Genomic DNA, 24,167 nt, shown 5'->3' with positions numbered 1-24,167 from the left:
AACATTTACATAATCTGTGTTACATGGGTAACATGTACTGAAATGTGAGATCATGGAGAGAAAACTCGGACACACCCACCCATACCCAGGCCGTTATACCCTTCTTCTACACACATGCAGGTAGGCTTTTCTACTTTTGGCAGGTTCTCTCTCATCTTTCACAGGGAGAATTAACAGTGGCCCAATATGGTGGCCCATCAAAGAACCTCAATGAATTCTGAGCTCTATTGTGATGATCTCATGCTGGCACCAATCTCCCCACACCTCCCAGCAAAAGGAACTTGTTCCAATTCCAATCCACTGGACCTTTAGTATTCATGTAAGGAATTGCAGTCCTTGAACCTTTTGGTGAGTTCCAGTTCAGAAGGCATGAACTTAATACTTTGGCTCAACATTAAACCTAAATTCATTAAGCTCTAATTTTTTTTTAGTTTTAAAATGGACCAATAATAATTAAGTTATAGAATGATTGTTTTCTAAACATGCATTAATAATGGCACAAAGTGATTCCCTGTCTTAGTGTGAACTTTACCCACGTATTGAGTCTCTGGATGCTGAGATGATGGACAGTGGTACAGCTTGTGTGCAGTCAGCCCCCACAGAAGACTTTCATTCCAAGAACACTTTGAAAGCAGAGCTCCTGAGGTCAACTGGAAATATGTGCAAGTATAATACAAGATGGCTTCCTGGAAAGCTCCAGAAGTATTTCAGACCAGGGGAGACTGAGGATGGGGCGCTAGCAGTGGGCTGATTGTGGTTGCCACTGTAGGGAAGGATGTGGATGGTACAGACCCAAAAAGATCTTCTGTTGGTTGTCTTCACAGTTCTAGAGTGGTGAGTACCATCGACACAGTAGTAAATGACAACATCTTCTTTTTCTATAAAATTTATGGCAGGGATTGAAGTAAAAATTTGAGAAACATTTCACCTCAACTTTGCTCTTCCCACCTACATGACTTTGAGTTGTGATTTTTATTGACCTTTCAAAAATCCAGTGCTCCAAAGCCTGATTGTGTTTTTCCCCTACCAGTGAACGACTACCTTCTCACAAATCGTTCTGGATTTCTTGCAATATATGTCAATATTTTTCTTTACTTAAAAATTTTTTTTTTACCTTTGTCTAATGGATATGTGGAAATATCCCACCTTTGATGGAACTGTAAATAAAAGAAGAGCATTTCCAATGAACTTCCTTTTAAAAGATGTTATTCATTTATTTGAGAAAGAGAGACACAGACAGAGAGAGAGTATGAGAAGGGGGGAAAGGGAGAAGCATATTCCCTGCTGAGTAAGGAACCCAACACAGGGCTCAATTCTAGGACCCTGGGATCATGACCTGAGACAAAGGATGACACTTAACCAACTAAGCAATCCAGGCTCCCCAAACTTCTAATAATTATGAGAAACATTACAGAATTTCTTTGCCTTCTCATCCAGATGGAAATGGTCCAGGAGTGTAACTCAGGAGGCCAGAAGAAGAAGAAAGTGAATACTTAGAGCCAAGATACCCCATCTGCCAGGCTGTGTCCTACAGAAGCAGGCAAGACAGTGGGCACCTGGTGGCTGGATGTCTCCTATCTTAGTGGCAGGAGGGCATGGCCTGTAATGGGGAGGATGAAAAAAGTGGTTGATGAGGTTGATTGCTGGCCCTTTAGTGCTGGCTGCAGACTTGTAGGGAATGAGGGCACTGTGTTTTGTAGGCTTCTTGCTGCTGTGCCCATCTCAAAATAAGACTGGTGATATCTGGAGAACTGTTGGCATAAATATGAAGGGACTATGAAAGAATCTTGATTTCTGTGGAAATGAGAGTTGTTTCTACTTGTGAGGAGCTATTTTATGAACATACTTTCTCAATATAATATTTTAAAATATTGCATGTTTAATAAATACTAACTTTCAGAAGAGGAAATATTTAGGGCACCTGGCTGGCTGAGTTGGTAAGTGTCTGACTCTTAATCTTGGCCCAGATCTCAGAGACTTTTCTTTTTTTTTTAAAGATTTTATTTATTTGACAGACCGAGATCACAAGTCAGAGAGGCAGTCAGAGAGAGGAGGAAGCAGGCTCCCCACCGAGCAAAGAGCCCGATGTGGGGCTTGATTCCAGGACCCTGGGGTCGTGACCCAAGCCAAAGGCAGACGCCCTAACCCACTGAGCCGCCCAGGCACCCCCAGATCTCAGAGTCTTAAGAGTGAGCCACACATTGGGCTTGTGCTGACTGTGGAGCCTGCTTAAGATTCTCTCTCCCTCTCCCTCTCCCCACCCCTGTAAAAAATGAGCTAATACTTAGCGAGTATTTTTTATTCTTGAAGTTTCATTCTAGATGTCCTTCACCCTTTCCATCCTCATAACAATTACATGATATGGATGCTTGTAAGTTTTCATTCCATAGAACAGGACAGCGAGGGTCAGAGGAGTGACAACTACATCAAGGAAATTCACAAAGCTGCTAAGTAGGACATGTGTTTAAATATCATCCTTGATGAAACAGAGAAAAAGACAATGATGAAAATAAAAAATTCCTTTGAGTATCTCACCAGGAGCGGAAACTCTCTCCATTATGGTCTCTAGATTTCTTGATTTCTTCTTTGCAAATACATGGACATAAATATTATTTTGTGGGCTACAAATTCTTTGATGAGTCACAGGTGCAATATACACAGGGTTTTGCATTCTTCTTTCAGTTCACGTCATATTCTGAACCACATCACTGAAGCATTTCCTCATGTCACTTAGGACTGCCTTTATCTCTGCAAATTTCTTAATCTCTTTCTGCCTCAAAAATCTTCATCTGAAAATAGATGTGATAGCAATCCTATCACAAAACGTAGTGTATATTAAATAACTAAGAGCCTTTCAGCCTAATAACTGCTAGTCCAGGTTCTGAAATACAGTAAACTTTTGATAATAATTACATATGTTTTCTACTACTATCATTTCACAAATTCAATATCCTCATACTGTCAACCATTATTATTTACACCAAATTTTCATATGAAAAATCTTTGTGACCCCTTTGAAGTACTAACCTTGAAAATCAGTCACATATTATTAGTATTTTATATTTATGCATTTATTTTTCCATATTCCTGTTTTTCTCCATCTTTTCTTTGGCAAAAGCTTTTTAGCTTGCCTTTAATGATTTCCATATGGTTTTCTCTAAATGTATGCATGTCTTAAAACTTGAAACAGTTCTGCCTAAAACTTGTGTATGACTCTGTCACATACCGTGTAGAGTTGATGTGAACTCTGGCTTGAGTCCTGCCTGAGGAGAAAAGAGAGGAAGAAGCCAGGATGGCTGAGTTTTCCTCCTGAGGCAGCTGTTCTATTTCCCCTCCTTTCCAATAAATACCATTTCTGAAGTGATTCATACTGGGTAGTTGAATGTTGTGGAGGTGGAGGATGGTAGATCAGAAGGCCAATGGACTACAACTTAGAAGACTGACTCTTTCTATGTAGGAAGTTTCATCCTGGGAATGAAAAGGACTAGGAGACAGAAGGAAGGCACCCATGGTCACTCTGGAGAGAGGTCCCCTGGTCCACCATGGCTTCTAGGCAGTTCCTTACAGTCCCTGTGTCTGTATTTGTGTTTATGTCTTGTGTATCTGTCTGTGTGTGCATGCCTGAGTGTGCAAATGCATTTGCATCACTCTCTGTCCTGTGTGTTTGTGCATATGTGTGTCTCTGTGCATGTGTTGTATTAAGAGGTAGTGGTTGTGTGAATATGTCTAATAGGAGCCCACAATTTCTTTTTTTTTTTTTTAAAGATTTTATTTATTTATTTGACAGAGATCACAGTAGACTGTGAGGCAGGCAGAGAGAGAAAGAGAGAAGCAGGCTCCCCGCCGATCAGAGAGCTTGGGACTCGATGCAGGACTCGATCCCAGGACCCTGAGATCATGACCTGAGCCGAAGTGAGCGGCTTAACCCACTGAGCCACCCAGGCGCCCGAGCCCACAATTTCTAACTGACTATAGCTTAAGGAAGGCTAAGAAACAGTATCTGACATTTTTCCTTTCTATACTGTGAAAAAACTCTTTCTTTCACGCAGATTCATAAGGTGTGGTATTTCCTGGACATAGACAAGGGTTTTGGATGCTAGGAGCCAAGAAGGGAGATAAATGGTCATTTCAGACGCATTTGTGGAAAAATGTTTTTTTCTCAACTTGATTTATTTCAAACATGGAAGTAAACAAAGGCAGAATTTATCTTTTATTTATTTTTTAAATACTTTCAAAATTAGAGATTTTATTTTCTTTATTTTTCATAACTTTAATAGCTTTTAATATTGAAAGCATTTTCTACATGGTAGGTGAACGCATTGCTCCATTATCTCATTTAAGCTTCACAAAGCCTACAAAGTGGGTGATTTTGTTATTGTTTCCATATTTCATATGAAGAATGGAGGCTTTGGTCACACCAGTAATTTTATCAAAGGTCTGACATGAGTAAGTTGCAAAGCAATAATTTGTACCAGAGGATCTATATCTAGAACCCACAATCTTAAATAAGATATTTTATTTCTGGGCACCTGGGTGGCTCAGTGGGTTAAGGCCTCTGTCTCTGGCTCAGATCATAATCCCAGAGTCCTGGGATCAAGCTCTACACTGGGCGGGGGCGGGGGGGGGGCGGGGTATGGGTGTGGGGGATGGGGAAGGTCTCTGCTCTGCAGGGAGCCTGCTTCCTCCTCTCTCTCTCTGACTGCCTCTCTGCCTACTTGTGATCTCTGTCTGTCAAATAAATAAATAAAAATCTTTAAAAAAAGGATATTTTATTTCTTCCATATTTACTTTCAGTATATATCATATACCACTATGTAATAAGAATATACACGTATATGTATATAAGTATGCATGTATTTACAGAGGGGTCTATATATTTCTCTCAATGTACCAGAATGCGTGCTTAGGATTCATTACAGGAAACACTCTCCATGTGCTTCCTCAATAATGCTTCCTGGGATTTACTGATTCACAGATTAATTCAGCAAGTGTGTATGGAGGCTGCTCTAGAGACAAGGCTTGCACAGACTCTGGGAAGGTCACAGACACAGAGAAAAAGGTCTTACTTGGGAGCACTCATCTTCATCTTCCTTCATTTGGCACCACACCTGGCCCTCATAGTCAAGTCTATAACCTCAGTCCTGTGCCCTCTCTCCATTTCAAGCACCTTCTCATGCAGCCTGAACCATAGATATTCCCTGGAAATCTCAGGAAAAGAACTGATATGTCTTGACTCTCAGGCACTTTTCAACAACCTCAGGCAGAAGCTCTTCACAGGAGGCAATCTGTTCAATGGGAAGTTGCAGCAGGAAGCCTGGCATCCTATCCTGAAGGCACAGCTGGTGGCTGTCTGCTTCTTTTCCCCTTGATTTTAGGCCTGAGGTACCTGTCAGGGAGCACAGGGAGGGGGCTGAGGCTGAGGCTGAGAGTGGGGCTAGGTTGTCCTGTGGAAATGATGAAAATCCAGAACTGAAGAGAGGTTCCTGGGGCTGACTATCGGGCTCCTGGAATACTTTGTACATTTGCACGTGGCTTCATCTACTGTGGTCTCTGAAGTGTAAAAAAGAATTTCAGTAGAGGGGACAGGATGTCTCAGTGCTGCCTATTTCTTGTTCTCATCATATTTCCTCTAAGCATGTGTTTTAAGAAACCAAATACATCTGACACATCAGATAAACAAAGGCTGATTATTTTTGGTATCAATATATCACCTTTTTTTTGGTAGGTACAGCGTTGAGTAATTATCCTTGTTTCTACTGTGGATATAGATATAGATATTTCTGGTTGTATCATTTTGGCTACTAACCGGAAAGAGAGAGAGTGAGACAGAGATATAGACACAGATATGTAGATAGAGACAGATAATGGAGACAGACACTGACAGATATGCAGAAACAGGTATGTCTAGCATAGATAGAAATATTGCAAATGGGTGTCAAGGAAGACTTTTCTAAATTAATTGTCCCAATTATTTCATGGTAAGGAGTAGAGACAGATGTGAAATTTAAAAGAAGTACCAATGATAATTCTGAGTTCTCCTCTAGGCTGAATGTTTAGATATTGGATTTCTCATCTCTTAATCTCAAAGCAGTTACTGGGAGGGAGCATCTCCACAGAAGACAACTGGAAATGCTCCAGCTGATCTATTCTGACTCCACAGTCCGGGACCCATGGGGTCTATGCAAACACTGACTTTTGTTGTTGTTGCTGTTTTACTGTATTGCTCATGCTGGTCAGTTTTTCTCAAGGCTTTAAATTGTAAAATTTGGTTCCTAGACTCAAACAATAGTATTTTCATTGGTTCTTTGACAATACTTTTTTGTAAATTAGTTTATTTTTTTAGAGTCAGAAACCTTACAGGTTAAGTTTTTTAAAACGCGGTATCTTGTCTATATAACTCTATGTAGTTAATACCTTCTGGACAGTCTCCTACCACAGAAGTTTCCTTTTTTCAGTAAATAAAACAGGCCACAGCCTTTGCAGAATTATTAGAAAAAGTCACTTTTGCTCCAGGTTGACACAGCCCTGCTCAGGGTATAGAGGAGGGTGGACATGGGATGGGGCCCCCACGGTGCCCCCTCACTTAGGCATATATGAGCAGGGCACACGGGTAACACCAAACAGAGACTGCAACTCTGGGTTTGCTACAGGGAAAGGAAGTGTCATTATTGTTGATAACATAGACATGTCATTTCTTCCTCATTCTGATTTTGGAGGGAGGTGCTAACCTTACCAATTGAAAATAGTTTCCTCTGGTTTGGAACAGCTTTTTTCAAGTTATGAAAATCTCCTTTGGCACATTGCTCATTGTTTCTGTTTCTCTGTCTGTCTCCTGCTCATTCTCATGATGACATCACTATGCATGGAGAGAGAATTCCTTCTTCCAGTCTTCCTCCCACCCTCTTCCAGCCCTTTGCCCTGCTGGTCTTTAAGATTGGTCTCTTCATCAGAATCGTCTTGTGCAAAAACCAGCCCTGAACCCACCAACACTGACTCACACCATGCCATGGGATGTAGAGTTACCACTCTACAGCTTCTGTTCTTGTTGAAGCATCAATTCTTTCTGCCATGAAATATGAACATTTGCAGGATTTTCACAGTGATCACGAGATTTCCTCCAGAGACTGACCATCAAGCATATTATCTGGCAGCTAAATGGATGGAATTGCATTTTGTTCATTGCCAGCACCTTCAGAATGAGCTTTTCACAACTACTGAAGATTTCTGAACAGCTTACTTCTCTCTGAGATAATCATACCATTTCACAAAATAGTCTATAACTAGGAATGCAAGTCAATGGGAAATTATTTCAAACCAGACACTTAGGACAGGGTTAGTGACATCTGTTAGTGACATTGATATCCATCAGAGTCCCTTTTCTCTTTGCTCTGATACTGAGGCATTACATAGCTATATGTGTATAAAGTGCTTAATACAATGCCTACCTAGTACACAAGGGGTCTCCATTTAAAAAATAGCTATCATTAACATCTTATCTGGAACATTATGTTTCTTAAGTTTCATAAAGAGCTTGAATCTTGGGCACCTGGGTGGCTCAGTGGGTTAAGCCGCTGCCTTCGGCTCAGGTCATGATCTCAGGGTCCTGGGATCGAGTCCCACATCGGGCTCTCTGCTCAGCGGGGAGCCTGCTTCCTCCTCTCTCTGCCTGCCTGCCTCTCTGCCTGCTTGTGATCTCTGTCTGTCAAATAAATAAATAAAATCTTTAAAAAAAAAAAAAAAGAGCTTGAATCTTTTTCTTTGAATTAACAAAGGAAAGAATCAAAGAAATCTATTGACCTATGGATTATAAATACTGATTCTACCACTTCCAGAATAAAACTAGATTTTTGGTATCAAAAAAAACTAGATTTTTGGTAACTGATTGGTAACTTCAATATAAAAGTTAAAAAAAAATCAAGGGGGCAAAACTCACAGTAGATAGGAATAATCAGTTTGTGATCAAACATTTAAATTTTAACTCATAATGACAGAAAGTTAGATGAAGGAAGGACAGAAAAGATACATCAATTATAACCAATGTGAGAATCTGGATTTTCATTGATATTACGAAAGTGGCAGGCATTTCTCTACTTTCTTTTTGTAAGAGTTAGGATTGGTTCACTAGTGTACACGTGTTTATTGTATTAAAGAACATAAAGAACACTGAATTGAATTCATCATAATACTGGTTCATAAAGCCCTGTAATCATTTATTGACACAGAGATAGAGATCTCTTTATTTTTTGCTACTTAGGTGGTGATGACTTTTGTAATAACTCGACAAATACCTCAGACTCCCTCATTTAACTGAAGAACAAAAGCATTAAAAATAATCTATATGTTCCTCTCTATTAATCTAGTCAACTAGAAAAGCACATTTAACGATAATTTCTCAATACTTGTCCAGTTTCCCGTTTTCTTACTGAGGGAACAGGGCACAACCTGTTCTGTTAAAGATGGGACTTTGGTGGCTTTGTGGAAGGTGAAATGAAAGGAACTAGATAAAATCTCCCAACTCTGCAATTTGTTTTACTTATTTTGGGGCAAATATAACCCAGTTATTTGACTACTACTTGATTTTTATTCTTGTGCTCCTCCACGTGGACAGTGGTCCTCTCCTTACCTTGCCCTGGGCATTACGAGGTGGACCTTCAGGGACTGCACAGATGGTTTTCCTTATCCTCTGGTTGCTGTCTGGGAGCAGCCAGTGAGAGCATCAGCAAGAGACTGGGAAGTGGAAGAAAGTGAGGTCTGGGTTCCCTCCCTGAAGGGGGCCTGCATTCTCACAGGGGCCAACATATAGTGCCAATTCCTGCCATACCCAGAGGTTAATGCTCAGGAACAAGAGGTGCATGTGGAGAAGTCTTTCCCTTTTATACAACTTAACCCATTGGAGGGATTTGTTTCTTTTTCCCAGGGCCCACTGGCTTAGAAATCTAGTGTCAAAGAAGAAATGCTTTTGTCAGGAGACACGGTGATGGATTTTTTGAGCTTCAGTTTCCATTGGCCAACTTTCCATTTGAAAACAGGACAAAGATTCCCATGACTGTTTCCACAAAGGTCCTGGGGCACAGAGCAATGGGGGTGGGGGCACAATATTGCACAATATTTTATTCCCACATTCTTCTTCGGAGATGGCCAGAATTTTTGATCGCCAGCCTGTCACAACTCCGTTCAGTAGAAATAAAGATAAGTCACAATATGAGACTCATTTTCTAACGTTGCATTTAAAAAAGTTAAAGAAACAAATAAAATTCTAGGATTATTTTATTTATATCCAAAGCAGGATTTCCCCATTTCTAAATTGAGGATAGTAGCATTCATTTCAAGGGCAATTTCATTATTTTAACATGTAATTAATATAGAAATTATTAAGAAGGTATTTCATCTTTTTTTTTTATATCTCCAGAACATGGCTTGTATGTTACACAAGCAGCCCATCTCAGGTTGAACTAGCTATGTTTCAGGTGCTCAGGGGTCACATGCGTCTACTGGCTAGTGGTTTCTGCATTGAGCAGCACAGATTCTGCTCCAAATGCTTCAGAAATGCTGCTCTGGATGACCTTCAGAGCAGACCCTCCAGACTGGACATCTCCCTGGGTTTGCGCCCACCTGCTCGCCAGGGGCTCCTTAGTTTCCAGGGTTCTGTGCAGTGCACCAATGGAGAGGGAAGGGGGCATTAGCGAGAGTCAGGGTGCTGAGAGGTGACCCCAGGACATCCCCAGAGACCCAGAGTCATTGGAATGTTCCAGGTCTTTAGTGCCCTGGGAGACAAAGACCTTTATGCTCAGGGACCTAGTCAGAGCACAGGGCTGTGGTATGCCCAGGCAGCACAGTAGTACACGCCTTCGTCGCTTTTCTCTAGTTTTAGCAGTGACAGAGTACAGCTGTAGCTATCCCTGCCCTTCTTGGCATTGACTTTGTCCGCTTTCAGGACAATATCCCGTTGCACAAGGGATGTGGACATATCTATGTAGAGGAGCCTCTTCGGTGCCGTACCCTCCTGGTGGCGGTACCAGTGGATGTACCTGACCCAGGCGTCCACTTTGCAATCCAGAGGAGTTGAACTGCCCACGCGTGCCACCAACAAAGCAGTCTGACTCAGCTTGAGCCCTGCTCCACCGCCTGCCAGGGGAGAGGGAAACAGCTGTGAGACAGTGATGGACAGGAACCTCAGGGTGTCCCCTGTCCTCTGCACCGGGGAACAAGTCAGGACTTACCTGGAAACAGGAGAGCACACAGGATGGCAAGGGGACCCAGCATGGTTCTGTCTCCCACCTGGTGGAAAGAAACCCTGGGTGAACTTCTGGCAGCACCTGCTGGGAAGAGACTGTCTGGGTGTGTTGCAGAAGGCAGGTGAAGACCTGAGTGTCTGTTTCACAGAGGCACCTGGAGTTACTAGTGAGAAAGAGGCTGGGAGGAGAGAGGGAGGGGCCAGAGGGCAGGGGCAGGTCTGACCACAAGGCAGGAGGGAACATCAATGATTAAGCTGCTCAGAATCACTGAGGACTGACTGTTGGTGCAAGGAGGGCACCAGTGATATAACAGCAATCCTTGATTGGACCTGAGCACCACACTAACTGGTTTCTGCTTATTGTTTGACCAAATATTGAAAGTCACCCTTGAGATGAATGCTACTACCCTCAATTTAGAAATGGGTATATCCGCGTGGCATTTTAAGTAACTCTTCCGAGGCTGCATTTTATGGAATACCTTCCGAGGTGGGGATGTGAGCCGGGTCTGGCTGGAGACAAATCTCAAGCCTCCAATGGCCGCTCAGTACTGAACAGAGCAATGGGTGTGCAGGCTACTCCAGAGGCAGGGATAAGCACAGTGCAGAGATCCCTGCTGAAAAAGCAACAGGTCCCCTGAGCTAGCCCTGGACCATTTCTCCCAGAGGTCTCCTCAGAAGACTAAAATGCCCTAACATGACATGACAGCTCTGTAGTCTTTGGCTAGCTAGTCTTCTCCTTTTCCTCATTTGTCAAAAGGAACTTATTAGGTTGCGTGCAGAGTGAGCAGGGAATGTGAGCAAACCATGTGGCGTGTCCCAGATGCATAGAAAAAGCTCAAGAAATGTTGGAAATTGGTGTTCCATCTTAAAACTGGATTGGTTGCAGTAGATGATTTCTGGGGTCCTCATAATGTAGAATTTCAGGAAATAATAATAGTCCTATAAAACCAGGGGTGTGTGTGTTTGTGTGTGTGTGTGTGTGTGTTCATAGGAAGAAACCTGCATTGAGCCAGGGGCCAGAGGAGACCAGGGGGCAGCAGGACAGGTCAGATCCAGTGTGAGATCCTTAGAAATGGTAAAGGCAGGGCCTCAGGAGGGTCAGCTGAGAAAGGCATCAGGCATCTGAAATGAAGTTTCCAGAGGTAAAGGTAGTAAAGTAAGTACAGGTTTCCTTGCCAGTTATCTAAAGTAGAGGAGGACCTCCTGGGTCCAGTTATGGTAATTAGCTATGCTAATGAGAGTCTGTTGGCCTGGAAGGTGAAGGCAGGAAGGGGACTTGGCTGGGGCAAGGAGGTGTGGGTCCCTCACACCCACTACTAGACCCAGCTTCTGAGCTCCTCCTCTTGGTAAACACTGAGAGGCACACATGCTGAGCTCTAACCAAGATTCAAGGCTCAAGTGTCCCAAAATGCAGGCTCTGAGGTTGTGCTGATCTGGTGAGGTGTTGAGTAGAACATTCTGCTAAAAGGATAATCCAGGCCCATCATTCAGACACTCAGCAGGTGTCTAGGGCAGCTCTCCTAAATGTTAAGTAGGGAAGACAGTGAGAATGGTGGTGACAATGGGGACTGACATCTGCAGAGCATAACAACAGGTGGAAAGAGTTTGCATATGGAAGATGAGCAGTGTGGGGGGTGAGAAAGCCAGTGGATTCTTCTCTTCCTGCTTTCTCTCTTTTCTAGATTTTCACCAATAAGGAAATCTTCCTTTGGGGGAGAAAATCCATAACCTTCTATTCTCTCATGAAAATAAATTTTATGTCTGTTGTCAACATTCAGAACTCTGTTTCTCTCCATTACTGTTCCTATTTGTCTACAAACACTGCAGACATTAAGGGCTCAACACCTGTCGGCTATGAGCAGTCTTAGTTCCTGCCAAACCTCCAGCCAAATGCTCTCCTGGGTGAGACAAATGACAAGAGTGAAACAATTCAGCCTGGAGGGTGTGGTGCCCTTTCTTCAAAGGAGAACAGTCCATGGGTTGGGGAGCTCAGAGTCTCACAAGCAGGGGAGCACTCTGCCCAGGGATTTGGGGCAAGAGGGAGTTTTATAGAGACTTAAAAGCGGTAAAGGGAGGAATAGCAGGTCAGTCAGGGGATAAGGAGATAGTGCTTGGCTTAGGTTGATTGGCTGGGGTTGCATACCTGACCTTACTTAGAACAGGGGAATTCTTGCAGATTCCTGTTGTTCGGTTCCTGCCTAGTTAGGATATACTGTGTTTTTGGTCAAGGGAAGCATTTACAGGGACAGGAAAGTTACCTAAGTTTTGGTTTGCTGACTGGGCACCCCAGGCAGGAATTGATCCATCCTGGTTCTGGAAACACATTTCACCAGGTGACCGTTGTGTTCTTCTACGTCTCTTCTTGCTGTGGTACATCTGTGCTCTTGTATAAGTGGTGCTGAAAGGTCATATTGTTAGAGATGAGCATATTTTAAAAAAATAATAAGAGAAACTTTTTAGCAAGACACAAAGGGTAGCCAAGACTTCACCCCACACTCATGTAGAGAGTGGAGGGTCCTGAGCAAGACCCTATGGTGTCCAGGAAGAGAGAAACCAGGTGGCTCTTGAGGGAGCAACACTTGCTGTCCCCCCAGGTCATCCTGCTGCTTCCATGAATGAAACTGCTCTGATGGCCCCAGACCTCAGCCCCAGGTGAGAGACAGGGGCTCAGAGCAGGTGTGGACTCAGGCAGACCCTGTGCAAAGAGCCAGATGCTGAAGCTTGGACATTTCACTGAAACTCTGAGAGGCTGGTGTGCTTTCCCTGACCAGGGATAGCTCCCTTCTGACCTTGGGAGAATGTGAGATCTAAGCCAGTTTGACTTGTTCACTAGTTTACAGGGAGTAAGTTGGATGTTCATGTGATGTCAACTGTTAGTGAGCACGAAAAGCTTAAAAACCCAAACCGGAAAGCAATTGATATGTTGTCTGCAGGGAACAGCAGGTTCAGAATGACTCCACGTGCCTGGCAGCCTTCCATACCTGCTGACCTGGGGAATGTCCAGCCATGGGGCTCATCCTGGGAGCCCGGTTCCCTCCACAGCCCACGATGTCATTTGATCAATGATGCACTGAGGGGGTACGTACTTCTCAGTTCAGAGCTGCCAAATGGGACACTTGGGAGAGTCTGAATGATCCCTCCTAACTCTGGGAGGATTTATTGCACTGACAAGGATAGAATGACGGCTCCAGTCCACACCCTGCCACCTAGAGGATGTGTGTCCTTGGTAAAATACCTGTAAATGATAATAAAGCTCACTTTCCAGACACCATCCACCATGGGCCAAGGATTGGGCCAAGTTGGTTGCTTTGTAAATTAATATTATCAGCCAGTCTGAAGTACAATGTGATTCTTATAACCACTTGCTTCTTATAATAACATGCCAACATAGTTATAACAACCATATTTGGCAGAGCAGTTCATTGAAATCTTAAAATATTTCATCTGTGCAGTCACATAAGTAATGGATCCTTGATTTAAACACAGGACTAACAAATGCAAACCTGTCACAGCGTCCATTCTATACATGTAGAATTCTCTCTCTATATATATATACACATACACAGAGACACAGAGAGTTATGTTTAAGGTCTAAAGATTTAGAGTAAGTAAGGTCATGAGAAAGATTTCAGAGAGGTTGCAGAACTTAGCAATATCTCTCACATGTCAAGGGAGCAAAGAGCAGAAGCTATTCTTGAAGAGCCGTCATTCCGGTAACAGTGCTGGACCTCAGAACACAATAGAAATTCTTCTAACACTGGTGAAGTAATAGTTGCTTGTCTTTTATAGAGACTAATTTTTTTTAAGTTCATTAACAGTAATCATTGATCCATTAAATAATGTCAAATACACTTTATTGAATGCCATACATGGCACATATGGATTCCTTCTTTGCAAGTGTAAAGTAGGTGTAATTCATCCCCTTCTGAAGATGACAGAGTCTTCAGGAGGTTGAGTAGCCCCACTAAGAAGAGCTCACCGAGAACTTCAAGTCAGCCAGGTTAATAGGTTAATGAAGCATGTGCGGTATGTAACCTCCTTGGATGTTTTTCACTCAGATATTAATTTATGTTCTCTCTGAGCTGTTGCTTTGAATGTGAATTGTGATATAACCTAATAGGTTAGATAGGTTTCTTATTTGTTTTAAAAATGTGCTTTCCTCTTAGGAACTGCATTGTTTTACTTATTACTTACACTGACTTCTACCACCCCCTCCTGGCCATTGCAGGTACGTCCTGCACCTGATCATCTTTATTGCTCACCGGGTCAGTGAAGTCTATTACAGCCAACAGTCACTTAGGAGTGGAAGGGCCCAGAAATCCAAAGCAGAAAACCTGTTTTTTCCAGCTCTGTGCTTAGTGTGACTGGCAGTTTTCAGTGAGTGGCTTGTCCTTGCAATGCTCCCATTTCCCCAGCCTCAAATGAGAAAATAGACTGATAGTCTTGGTATCATACGTATCTGTAAAAACTACAGAGATTTGCTTGTGAATATGCATATGTACATTCATATACATGGAACAGCTTTCCTGTCAATCCGTGTCTGTCCATCTGTCTGTTCCCCCAGTTCATTGCTCCTTGGTGCTGCTCTTGGTGCCCCTGGTTGCAGCCACTGCATTAATTCATCCACCGACAGTGACAGACACTCGTGCTGCTGCCCAGACTGGCTGTCAGCAGCAAGGCTGTCCCTGACAGCTCAGGGGCTCTGTACACTGGGAGTCCCCTGTCCCCCATGCTGTCAGTCAGTCTACTGTTGACATGACTCTGCCCAGGTGTCATGTTATTGGGAATCTTAGCTGGGGGATGGAGGGTCAAAGTCCTGTGGGATGATTTCTGGGCTCCTCAACAAATAGGGGAGCCCGACCTCTGCATTTCAGTGGTCCCTTCTGTGGGGAGACTGCCTTTCCAAGCTGGACCTTGTGGGGGACAAAGTTAGCTTGCCAACATACTAACCTGCTGGACCCTGGGAGGAGGGAGAGCACCAGCAGCCAGGTAGGGATGGAGCACCACGGAGAAGCCCACATTGGCCTGGTGCATGTTCAAGGGCTGGAGACAGAGTGATATGGGCAGGATCCGGTCCTGGCAGAGCTTTTCCAGGCATTAGGAACTTCTGGCTCAGACAGGTGTCTTTTGGGAGCAGCTGCCTTCCCAAAGTCAAGTGTCTAATTTGAATTGTTTGTCAGCTAGATTATGGGTCTGTCAGCTGATGACAGCAGTGACCAGCGCCTTTTACTCCCAAAATGATCCTGTCACAGGTCCAGCCTCACATAGGTTCTGTACCATCACCGTCTATAATGGTGAAGCCTTGTTTTCCAGTGTGAGATCCTGGAAACTGCAATTCTCTCTCCTGGTCATGACTGTCCTTCCAGCATTTTCCTCAGGGACTTTCTGCTGGGAGTTCCCCATCATCCCATTCCCTTCTTGCCTGCATGATGATGTGGTTACTTGATTTCAAAATGTCACCTCAATAGGTAGAAGAACAACCAGTTAGTGTCTCCCCAGGTTAGGCTCCTGAGAGCAGCTGGGACTGAGCTAGAAGGAAGATCCTGGAAGGGCTGATTTGAAGGGAGTTGCATTCAATGGCGGTAGGGGTGTGGGTGTGTGCATGTGAAGTGGGTCTTGGATTTCCATTCTTCAGTGAGTCCAGAAGAAATCCAGAGCAGGTGGAGGACAAGTTGGGAGAGAATGTGGCTCCTCTCTCCAACTGTCAGGCCAGACTTCCCTAGAAGACAGTGTGCACCGTGGGGGAAAGGACATTCCAACACTTGAAATAGCCAGCACCTCCTTGTTCCTGGTGTCCTAGGACACTAAGCACTGTGCGCATCTGAATGGCCTTGTCCCTCAGGGAAAGATATGGAAACCAGTGAGTCTGAGTTGAGACAGCAACTCTAAGAGTCAGTGACCCTCCAGAGTCTCCTGTGGCTTCATAGGTGCTATAAGCCTGTGCTTGAAAGGCCTGCCTGCAGCCCCTCAGACTTGACGTGCCAGTGACGAAGCTTTCCACACCCTCTGTGTGTGCAGCATCATCAGTCTCATCTTCCAAACCTAATATTGGGTGAGCCCCTTCCCCCCACTGCTTCTACATGGTGGACATTATAATTCCTCTAACTTTCTTCTCCTTCAAGGTATTTTGGGTGTTCATGTTAATTTTAGTGTACGCTTGTTAACTTGCGCCCCAAATGCCTGTTCCACTGAATCTTTAATGAATTTGCTAAGAACTACCATCATGGCAATATTGAGACTTCTAACCCATAACATGGATCCTTTCTGGACTTATTTAGATATTCTTTAATTTTTTCTCTACAATATTTGAAATCTTCCACATACAAGATTTGCTCTTTTCTTAAATTAATTCCTAAATGTTTTATTTCTTTTGGTTCTATTGTAAACCGAGTTGTTTCCTAAATTTCATTTTCAAGTGGTCAAGCCAGTATATAGAAATCCAACTGATGTTTTGTACATTGAATGTGTACCTTGTGACGATGCTGACCTTGTTTATGAGTTCTACTTTTCGTTTTGTGTGCGTGTAGATTCTATGGAATTACCTACAAACAAGACCATGTCATCTGTGGTTGAAGACATTTTGGCATTTCCTTTTCCATCTGCTAGAGATCTTTGTATTTTTTCTAGTTGCACTCTCAAGAATCTGCATTACCATGTTGAATAGAAGTGTCAAGAGCAAACATCCCAGTCTGGTTCCTGTTCTTTGGGGAAAAGCATTCAGTCCTTCAGCGTTAAGTATGATGTCAGCTGTGGGTTTTCATAGATGCCCTTTATCAGGTTGAAGTTGTTCCTCTGTGTTGAGATTGTTTCTTCTGCCAATAGAACTATTCTCTTAAAACTCTCTAGTGATTATTTCATTTTGGGATACAAGTTTTCTATTCTAGATTTCATTTCTTTTAAATACATGTTTGTTTTGTAACTTTGGTATACTGATTACAATATGCATTTTTGCCTTTTTGTATTTATTTCATTTATTTGTTTATTTTTGGCTCCTGTCCACCACCAGCAGCTCCAGGAAGTCACAGTCACCACCATCTAGGTAGAGCAGCAGCGTGCACGTGGGGGCTGGTGCACTGCTGAAGCTGAGCTCGCCCCTGTTTCCCCTCTTCACTCAGCGCCCTTAGCGAGCCCAGGGCCCAGGGCCTCAGCTCAACTCTAGGCCTCCAGTGCCTGCCTGCAACGCCAACATCACCAGCAGCAATGGCGGCCATGGCGGACATGGCAGTGATGATGGCAGCTATGGGCTCTGCTACCAGGCACTGCTCAGGCTTCCTTGCTACCGGCGCATGGGTTGGGGAGGAGGCCCGGGGTCCCCCTCGCTAAGCAGGGCTACCTCCCCGGCTCACAGTGCCATGGGCCGGGCTGCGGGGCGGGCGCAGAGGCCCAGATACCTGCTAACCTGGAGGGCGGCAGCGGTAGGGAAGGCGCGCCTCCCCCGCTGCGGGCTCCAAAGAAGGATGTGGGAGGGATGTCTTAGCAGCCACCAAGAACAAACCTGTGATCCTCTTGAGTATTTTAAACGTGTTTTTGAACATGAACTTGTTACAGCTACTTTGAAGTAACTGACACCTCAAAGAGTTTGTATTGAGTGGTAGGGGTTATCACCCCCTAACAACAGTCATAATTTTGTGATTCTTTGACGGTCTTATTATTTTTTATTGAAAAATATTTGTCGAAAATATATTGTGGCAACTTGAGATTGTGACTTTTCTGCAGAAGGTTGCTTTCATTGCTGTTTGCACGCTGAGAAAGCTGCTTGGACTTCATCTGTGATAGTCTATTTCCCATGGTATGTGACTGCTCATGCCTCTCTTGTTTTCTTTCTTAGCTATTTTAGTTTTTAGGCTAGCTTCCTGGGAATCCCCCTGGGTCTACACAGCTTCATGGTTCCAAGATTTCTTAGGGATGTGTCCCAGCAACTTGATTAAGATTCCACTTCTGCCAAATGGTTTTGTTGTAGGTCTTGGGTAGCACATTCCTATTTTACACAATTAGCACATAGATTGTACATGCTAAAGTGTATGTCTTCTCAGCTATACTTTTTCTGAGTCTTTTCATGGCTCCTCTGCATAAGACCGTCACCTCAGTGTCAACCAACAGTGTGGCTGGGTTGGGCTTTTTTGAGCCCCTGCTAAGCATGCACACAGCTTCAGCCGAGCACATGCTTGCTGTAGTCATGACCCCAACTGCAGACCAGCAGAGCCCCTGGCCTTCCTGCTTGCACACCACACAGCTTGTCAGCTCCCCTTCGCATCGCTGCCATCCCAGATTAACCCAGCTCCTTACACTGTGTGACTTTGGATCCCATTCACAAGGTCTCTCCTATTTGGGAGGAAACTTCTGGCTCACGATGCTCAGTGTGGGAGCTGGGGGAAGAACAGGATCAACGCAGAGGAGTGCACTGCTGTTGTTCCTGAGTTCTGTAGGTTTTCAGATATAAACCATTCTCAGAGAATTGTGCAAATCAGACATTTCCCAACCACCAAAATAATCACTTTTGTTGCTCTAGTCTGGTTTTATTTCTAGCATTCATGGGAAGATTTATTGACCATAAAGAGGACCTTGCTAACATTCACTTTTTAATTATGTAAACTATACGTATTATTATGTTTTAATCCAATCTTTGGCTTTATTTAGAACTCCTAAATAATCTCAAGACATGTCAGTGCCATGAGGCTCAAACGCCATTATCTTGACAGGTGGGCAGTGAGCCTAGAAACAGGAAGACATGGTGTGACCATCTCCTCAGACTCGTTTCCAGGTGAGAAGGCATGTAATCTGCCCCAGTGTCTCTACCGCAGTTTAATAGGGTGGAAAGTGAAGCCTCCCAACAGTGATGCCTTGTCTATTTTACCACAAACTTCTCCTGAACTATGGGACATTTATGAGGTTAAGATGTGGAACACATCTTTTCTTAAGGTTCTCTGGTAGTTATTCACCTGTACCAGATAGGTTCTTGGCTATAATGCAGCAGAGATTCTCAGGAAAAGAAAATATCCTATTTGAGGTATATTATCTGAGATGATTAAAGCAACTGTGAGGCAGGCTGCTTCCTTTGTGTGTGAGTCGGTTCTATCCCTTACCTGCTACTCTGGTCTTCCCGCAGCTACTTTTTTTATGTACTTTCCCTGATTGTGACAGTAACACAGGCTTTCTTTAAAAATGTGCATAGAACAAGATCTTAAAACCTGTGAATGCTATGACCACATTACTGTTTACAGTTTGTTTCTTTTATTTTGTGTTTGCACATTCACATAATTGTCATAAAGCTGATATTATTCATATCTTATTTTAAATTCTAATGTAAAAGTAATAAAGTCATTTTGCTGTAGAGATTTTGGAAGGTAGAAATGATTGAAATCACCTGGTTATTTTCTTTTTCTGATTTGCAAAAACAAACATATATGTACAGGTTTTTATTTTTATAATTATGGTCTTCTGGGATAAACAGGTTTTTCATTACATATTTGCTTTTGCTTCATAGCATGAGTATTTACTGAATTGTTGACTAATACATAAATATAAATTTTAGTGCAAAATATTTCATAGAAATATAATAATTATTTGACTTTTTTCTTCTTAGACATTTAGATTTTTTCTGGTTTTAGAGAAAAATATGCCTGATGGAAAATGAGTATTATTTTGTCAGAGCTATTTCATGAATAAAAAATTGCTGGATGTAATGACACAAATGTGTGTATTTGCGCAGGTCAGGTAAGCTCCATCTGTGCTGTTCTGAGAATAGACCAAATGACAGAAGTGCCACCAGGAGGGGAGTGGGAGTCTGAGAATTAACCAGAAAGTGTTTTGTAATGTGGAGAAGGGGGCGAGGAGTATATGTACATTCTGGCATTGGGACCGACATCTCCAGAATTTGGTGGTGTGGTCACATAATATCCTGTGTCAGGTGGAGAGCCACATATACACCAGGTCCACTGATGATGTCCAAGCAAGAGGTGAATTTACAATGTACCCTGAGAAAGAGGTCTCTCCCACACATGCTGGGCTGACGGAGTAACATAGGCCCATGCTCACGGAAGCCAAAGCTCACACTGAAGTTAGTTCTCTGTAGAGAACCAGAGGAGTCTATGGTGAGAATATGCTTTGTGAAGTCAGACCGTAAAAGGCAAAGCAGTGATCTCTGCAGTAGAGTTTTATTTCCCCAAAGCCTGAACAGAATGGATTCTGGGATTGGGCACAATCTCTGATCCATGCTTGGGTGGCATGTGGGTGTGGACACTTACTTTTTAATGCTCACATCACTGAACAGCCCTCCTCTCCTCCACACCCGCCCCCCCTTAAACACTTTTCTGTTGTGCAAGTCTTCTACTGAGCATTGGTTGGCCTGGCTCTGCAGACACTTGTCCCTGTAGGGAACTGGCATGACTCAGTCTGTGAAATTCAGTGACACAGTTGAACTCAGAACCTCCCTATGTCCATGTGTTCTTGTGAGGAAAGAAGCACCTGCTGTTGTGTCGTCTACGGTCACCCTGTGCTAGTAACCTCATGGGCATGGGTCTCATGCCACCCTGCCTACATGGACAAAATGAGACCAAAAGTCTGAGCCTCAGTAAATCACATGCCACGGAAAAGCACAGATCCCGGTGGAATGTCGGGGATCACGTAGTGCGACAAGAAATCTCTGCTGTTTCCTTCAGAACAGTGTCATCAGAGTGGACTGAGTGTGCAGCAACTCAACAACCCTGGGCATACAATCCTCACTCACATAGCAGCTACAAGAATGAACTTGGTATAAATAGAGGGACCCTCAGCCACAGCCAAAGAGTATATTTGAGAGCAGAAGTATGTGTGCAGATGGATCTTTTCTTTCCATTAGCTGTGGCCTTTTGGAAAGGAGCAAAGTTGGCTGTGGTTTAACTGTTCTTATTTTATCTTTCAACACCAGAGCAGTGGTTGCAGAGCCCCAACCAGCAGGGGCCAGTTTGACTTCAAGCACTTCCAGGAATCAACCACATTTGAAGGAGTACATAGCGCCCTCCTTCCACCCACATTGCTTCCAGGACAACCACCCTCCCCCTCTTTGCACCTCCCAGTCCAGGGAAGCCCAGGTCCAGTTGGGGAGGAAAATGCTGGAGAGTTGGAAGCCACAGGACACAGCGCCTAGGACCCCCAGCAGTGACATTAGCTCACACGGCTTAAGTAATTTGCTATTTTCCTCTCTGTGCCTCCATGCTTTCCACATGCAGAAATAGTTCCACATGTCTGAGTAAGGGCCCAGATATTTGTCCTAAGTGGTCTGAAGAAATTTTTGACAAGGAGTAAATCAAAATTAAATTTCCTCTTCCTTGTACTTTGTGGGCTTTATGTATGTTTTATGTTGTTTCCACCTCTACGTGGTTTCCAAAAGCACCTGTTTCCCAAGAACTGAATCTGATTGTAATTAAAGAAAAACTCCTTCCCAATTTTAAATGAGATATTGTTTAAATTCTTAAATATTAAAGTTACTACATTAAATGGATTTGTTAACAAAAATACAAAAATAAACAATACTACCTTTTTTGCCACTTACCACACACTGATTATTTTGTTTTACATCCATGTGTGTAGAAATATACACACACATATTAATGAGTGCCCTAATTGTTAGTGTGTGTGCATGTGTATGTGTGTGTTTCTCTTATTTCTAATGTAGAGCTGCCAATAGTAGAGGCTAATGTTGTTGAGCACTCACAGGTATCCAGGAAAGTTAACTCATTTTATCCACACAAATCCAAGGGATGGGTCATTTTAACTCCATTTGACAAATGACAAAATTATGTCACAGAGAGTTCAAATAGCTATAGAACCAAGATTAAGCCCTAGCATATGGAGTTCAGAGGTCAAGCACTTAACCCCTCTGCCATTCTACCTTTTCAGTGTTAGCGCAATTCTCTTGAGGTTCTTGTGACATCAGGAAAATTGGTGACTGTGACACACTGGGACAGGTCTGAGCACAGCCACCAGTCATGCGGCATCTTATAGTGTCACCACCAGAGTGAATTAAACCAAATGAGACTGAATCTGCTAAACTTTGCAAGAGAAATAACCGGGGAAACTTCACTGTCTATGACTCCCGTCGGCCCCCAAAGAAAACATCATAAGGACTATCTCAGAGAAAGAATTAGAAATGTGTAATTGATTACTTATGACAAGTGATGCTGAATTGGAAGACTCAGTTTTCATGCTGTCCTTTATTTTGGATTCTCAGTTAGCACCAAATAAATTAACACAGAGGCCAAAGTAGACTTTTGATTGCTTTTATTGTGCCTATTATGAAAAATGCACAGATGTCAGGTAACAAGCATCGTGGCTTCCAGGTATATAAAATAAAGACTTCAAGGCAGTTATCTGGTTAAAGAGTTCAAGGAATGCAGTTGTAAGGTGTATGGTGGCTGTACCCAGAGGCGTGGGGACTGGGAGGCTGGGAACTGGTGGACAACAATGAGTGGGTGGTTCAAAAGACTCTGTGGATGCCCCTTGGCCTAGCCCCTGAGTCATGGCAGAATTTATTCTAGCTGCAGAGTGAAAGCTTCTGTTTGCCCAGGGGTTTGTAAGCCTGTTCTCGGATACGAATGAGTTAGGTGTTATTTGTGTTAGTTTTGGTGTGTTCAGAAAATGTAAATAGTTTAGCCATAGTCACGCAACTGATAATTAAAGGAGCGGAGTTTAAGTCCACTCTGTGGCACCAGAAGGCCTGCACTCACACCCCCTCCCCATGTGTGTACACGTGTCTCTGGGTCTCGGGTTTGGGAATTAGAGGAAGAATAAAAACTAAGATAGTATAGTAACTTTCGATTCAGATGGTTTGGGACAAAGCCCTAGGTCTCGCTGTGTGGTATGGAACAAATAAATTTAGCTCATTGCCTTCCTGTGTAAAATGGGAATAAAATCCATCACAGTGAGTATTAGGAGAATTAAACAAAATGCACTCACAGTGCAGCACATCTTCTGTACGAGAAGCTCTCAGTGTCAGTTCATGTTACTAACTACCAGGAAGAACAATTTTTTTTCTTTTCTTCTTCTTCTTCTTTTTTTTTTTTTTTTAGTATCTAGAAGCAATCTGAAAAAAAAAATCTAGAAGCAATCTGGGGGGAAAAATCTACAAGCAATTGATATCCTGTTTTCCTCAGTCAGTAGTAACAAAGGTCACAGAAGTGAATGAATTCCATTGTTGAAAGAATTCAGACCACATCACTGCACCCCTAATTTATAGTTTTTTCACACCCAAAGCAGCATTTACTCTGTGATGATGATTCCTGAGAGATGATGGATTGTCTTAAAATATCACTCAGTCTATTATTCAAGATCCAGCATTCTGAGGTTTTTCCCTGAAGCCAGGGCAGTTCAAGGGTGATGTTGATGAGGAGGAGCAAATGCTACCGCAGAACATAAAGGCAAACATAGACAAAATCTTACCATTTTCATCATTCAGAGAAGATTTTGTGGAGTTAATAGCAGCAAGCTCTGAAAGAAATGAGTGCAAGTATTATTCAATTGTTCAAATCCATTATTTGATGTGTGTCTGTGTTGTGGATAGAGAGATGATAGATAATTAGATGATAGGTAGATGATAGATAACAATTAGTAAGCAGAGAGAGGAGCCTTTACTAATATGAGCCCCACAATTCCAGAACTGATTGTTCTGAGTAAATCAATTCAAAATTGTATTTCTGCACTTGAAGATGTTAAACTTCATAAATTATGCATTTCTCTTTTTTTTTCCCCCACAGCTGGAGGGTAAATGCCTAAGACTATCTTGTTTTCCTTCTCTGCTCATTGCTCCTAGCACAGTGCCTACTGCAAAGTAGGTGTCATATACAAACGTGTTAAACGGAAAAATAACCAGAAATTGGCCGCTATACAGTCCTCAGCACCCACTGCTGACATGAAGTGCTGTTACCAAGATGAGTCCATCCAATCCTAGAATCACAGC

General features: G+C 43.0%; 1 protein-coding gene across 1 annotated transcript in view; it reads right to left on the bottom strand.

The window, feature by feature from the left end:
• The window catches only part of LOC122905391, a 60,592-nt gene extending 43,147 nt beyond the window's left edge, over positions 1-17,445 (bottom strand). Inside the window, 6 exon segments of the mRNA XM_044247006.1 lie at positions 3,227-3,263; positions 8,624-8,694; positions 9,802-10,125; positions 10,221-10,278; positions 15,185-15,277; positions 17,293-17,445. Of these exon segments, the coding sequence (XP_044102941.1) occupies positions 3,227-3,263; positions 8,624-8,694; positions 9,802-10,125; positions 10,221-10,278; positions 15,185-15,277; positions 17,293-17,445 (736 nt within the window).
• Positions 17,446-24,167: the final 6,722 nt, after the last annotated feature.

This window comes from Neovison vison, chromosome 4, assembly GCF_020171115.1.
Source record: "Neovison vison isolate M4711 chromosome 4, ASM_NN_V1, whole genome shotgun sequence".
Lineage (NCBI taxonomy): Eukaryota > Metazoa > Chordata > Mammalia > Carnivora > Mustelidae > Neogale > Neogale vison.
This window is presented reverse-complemented; position numbering and strand designations above follow the sequence as displayed.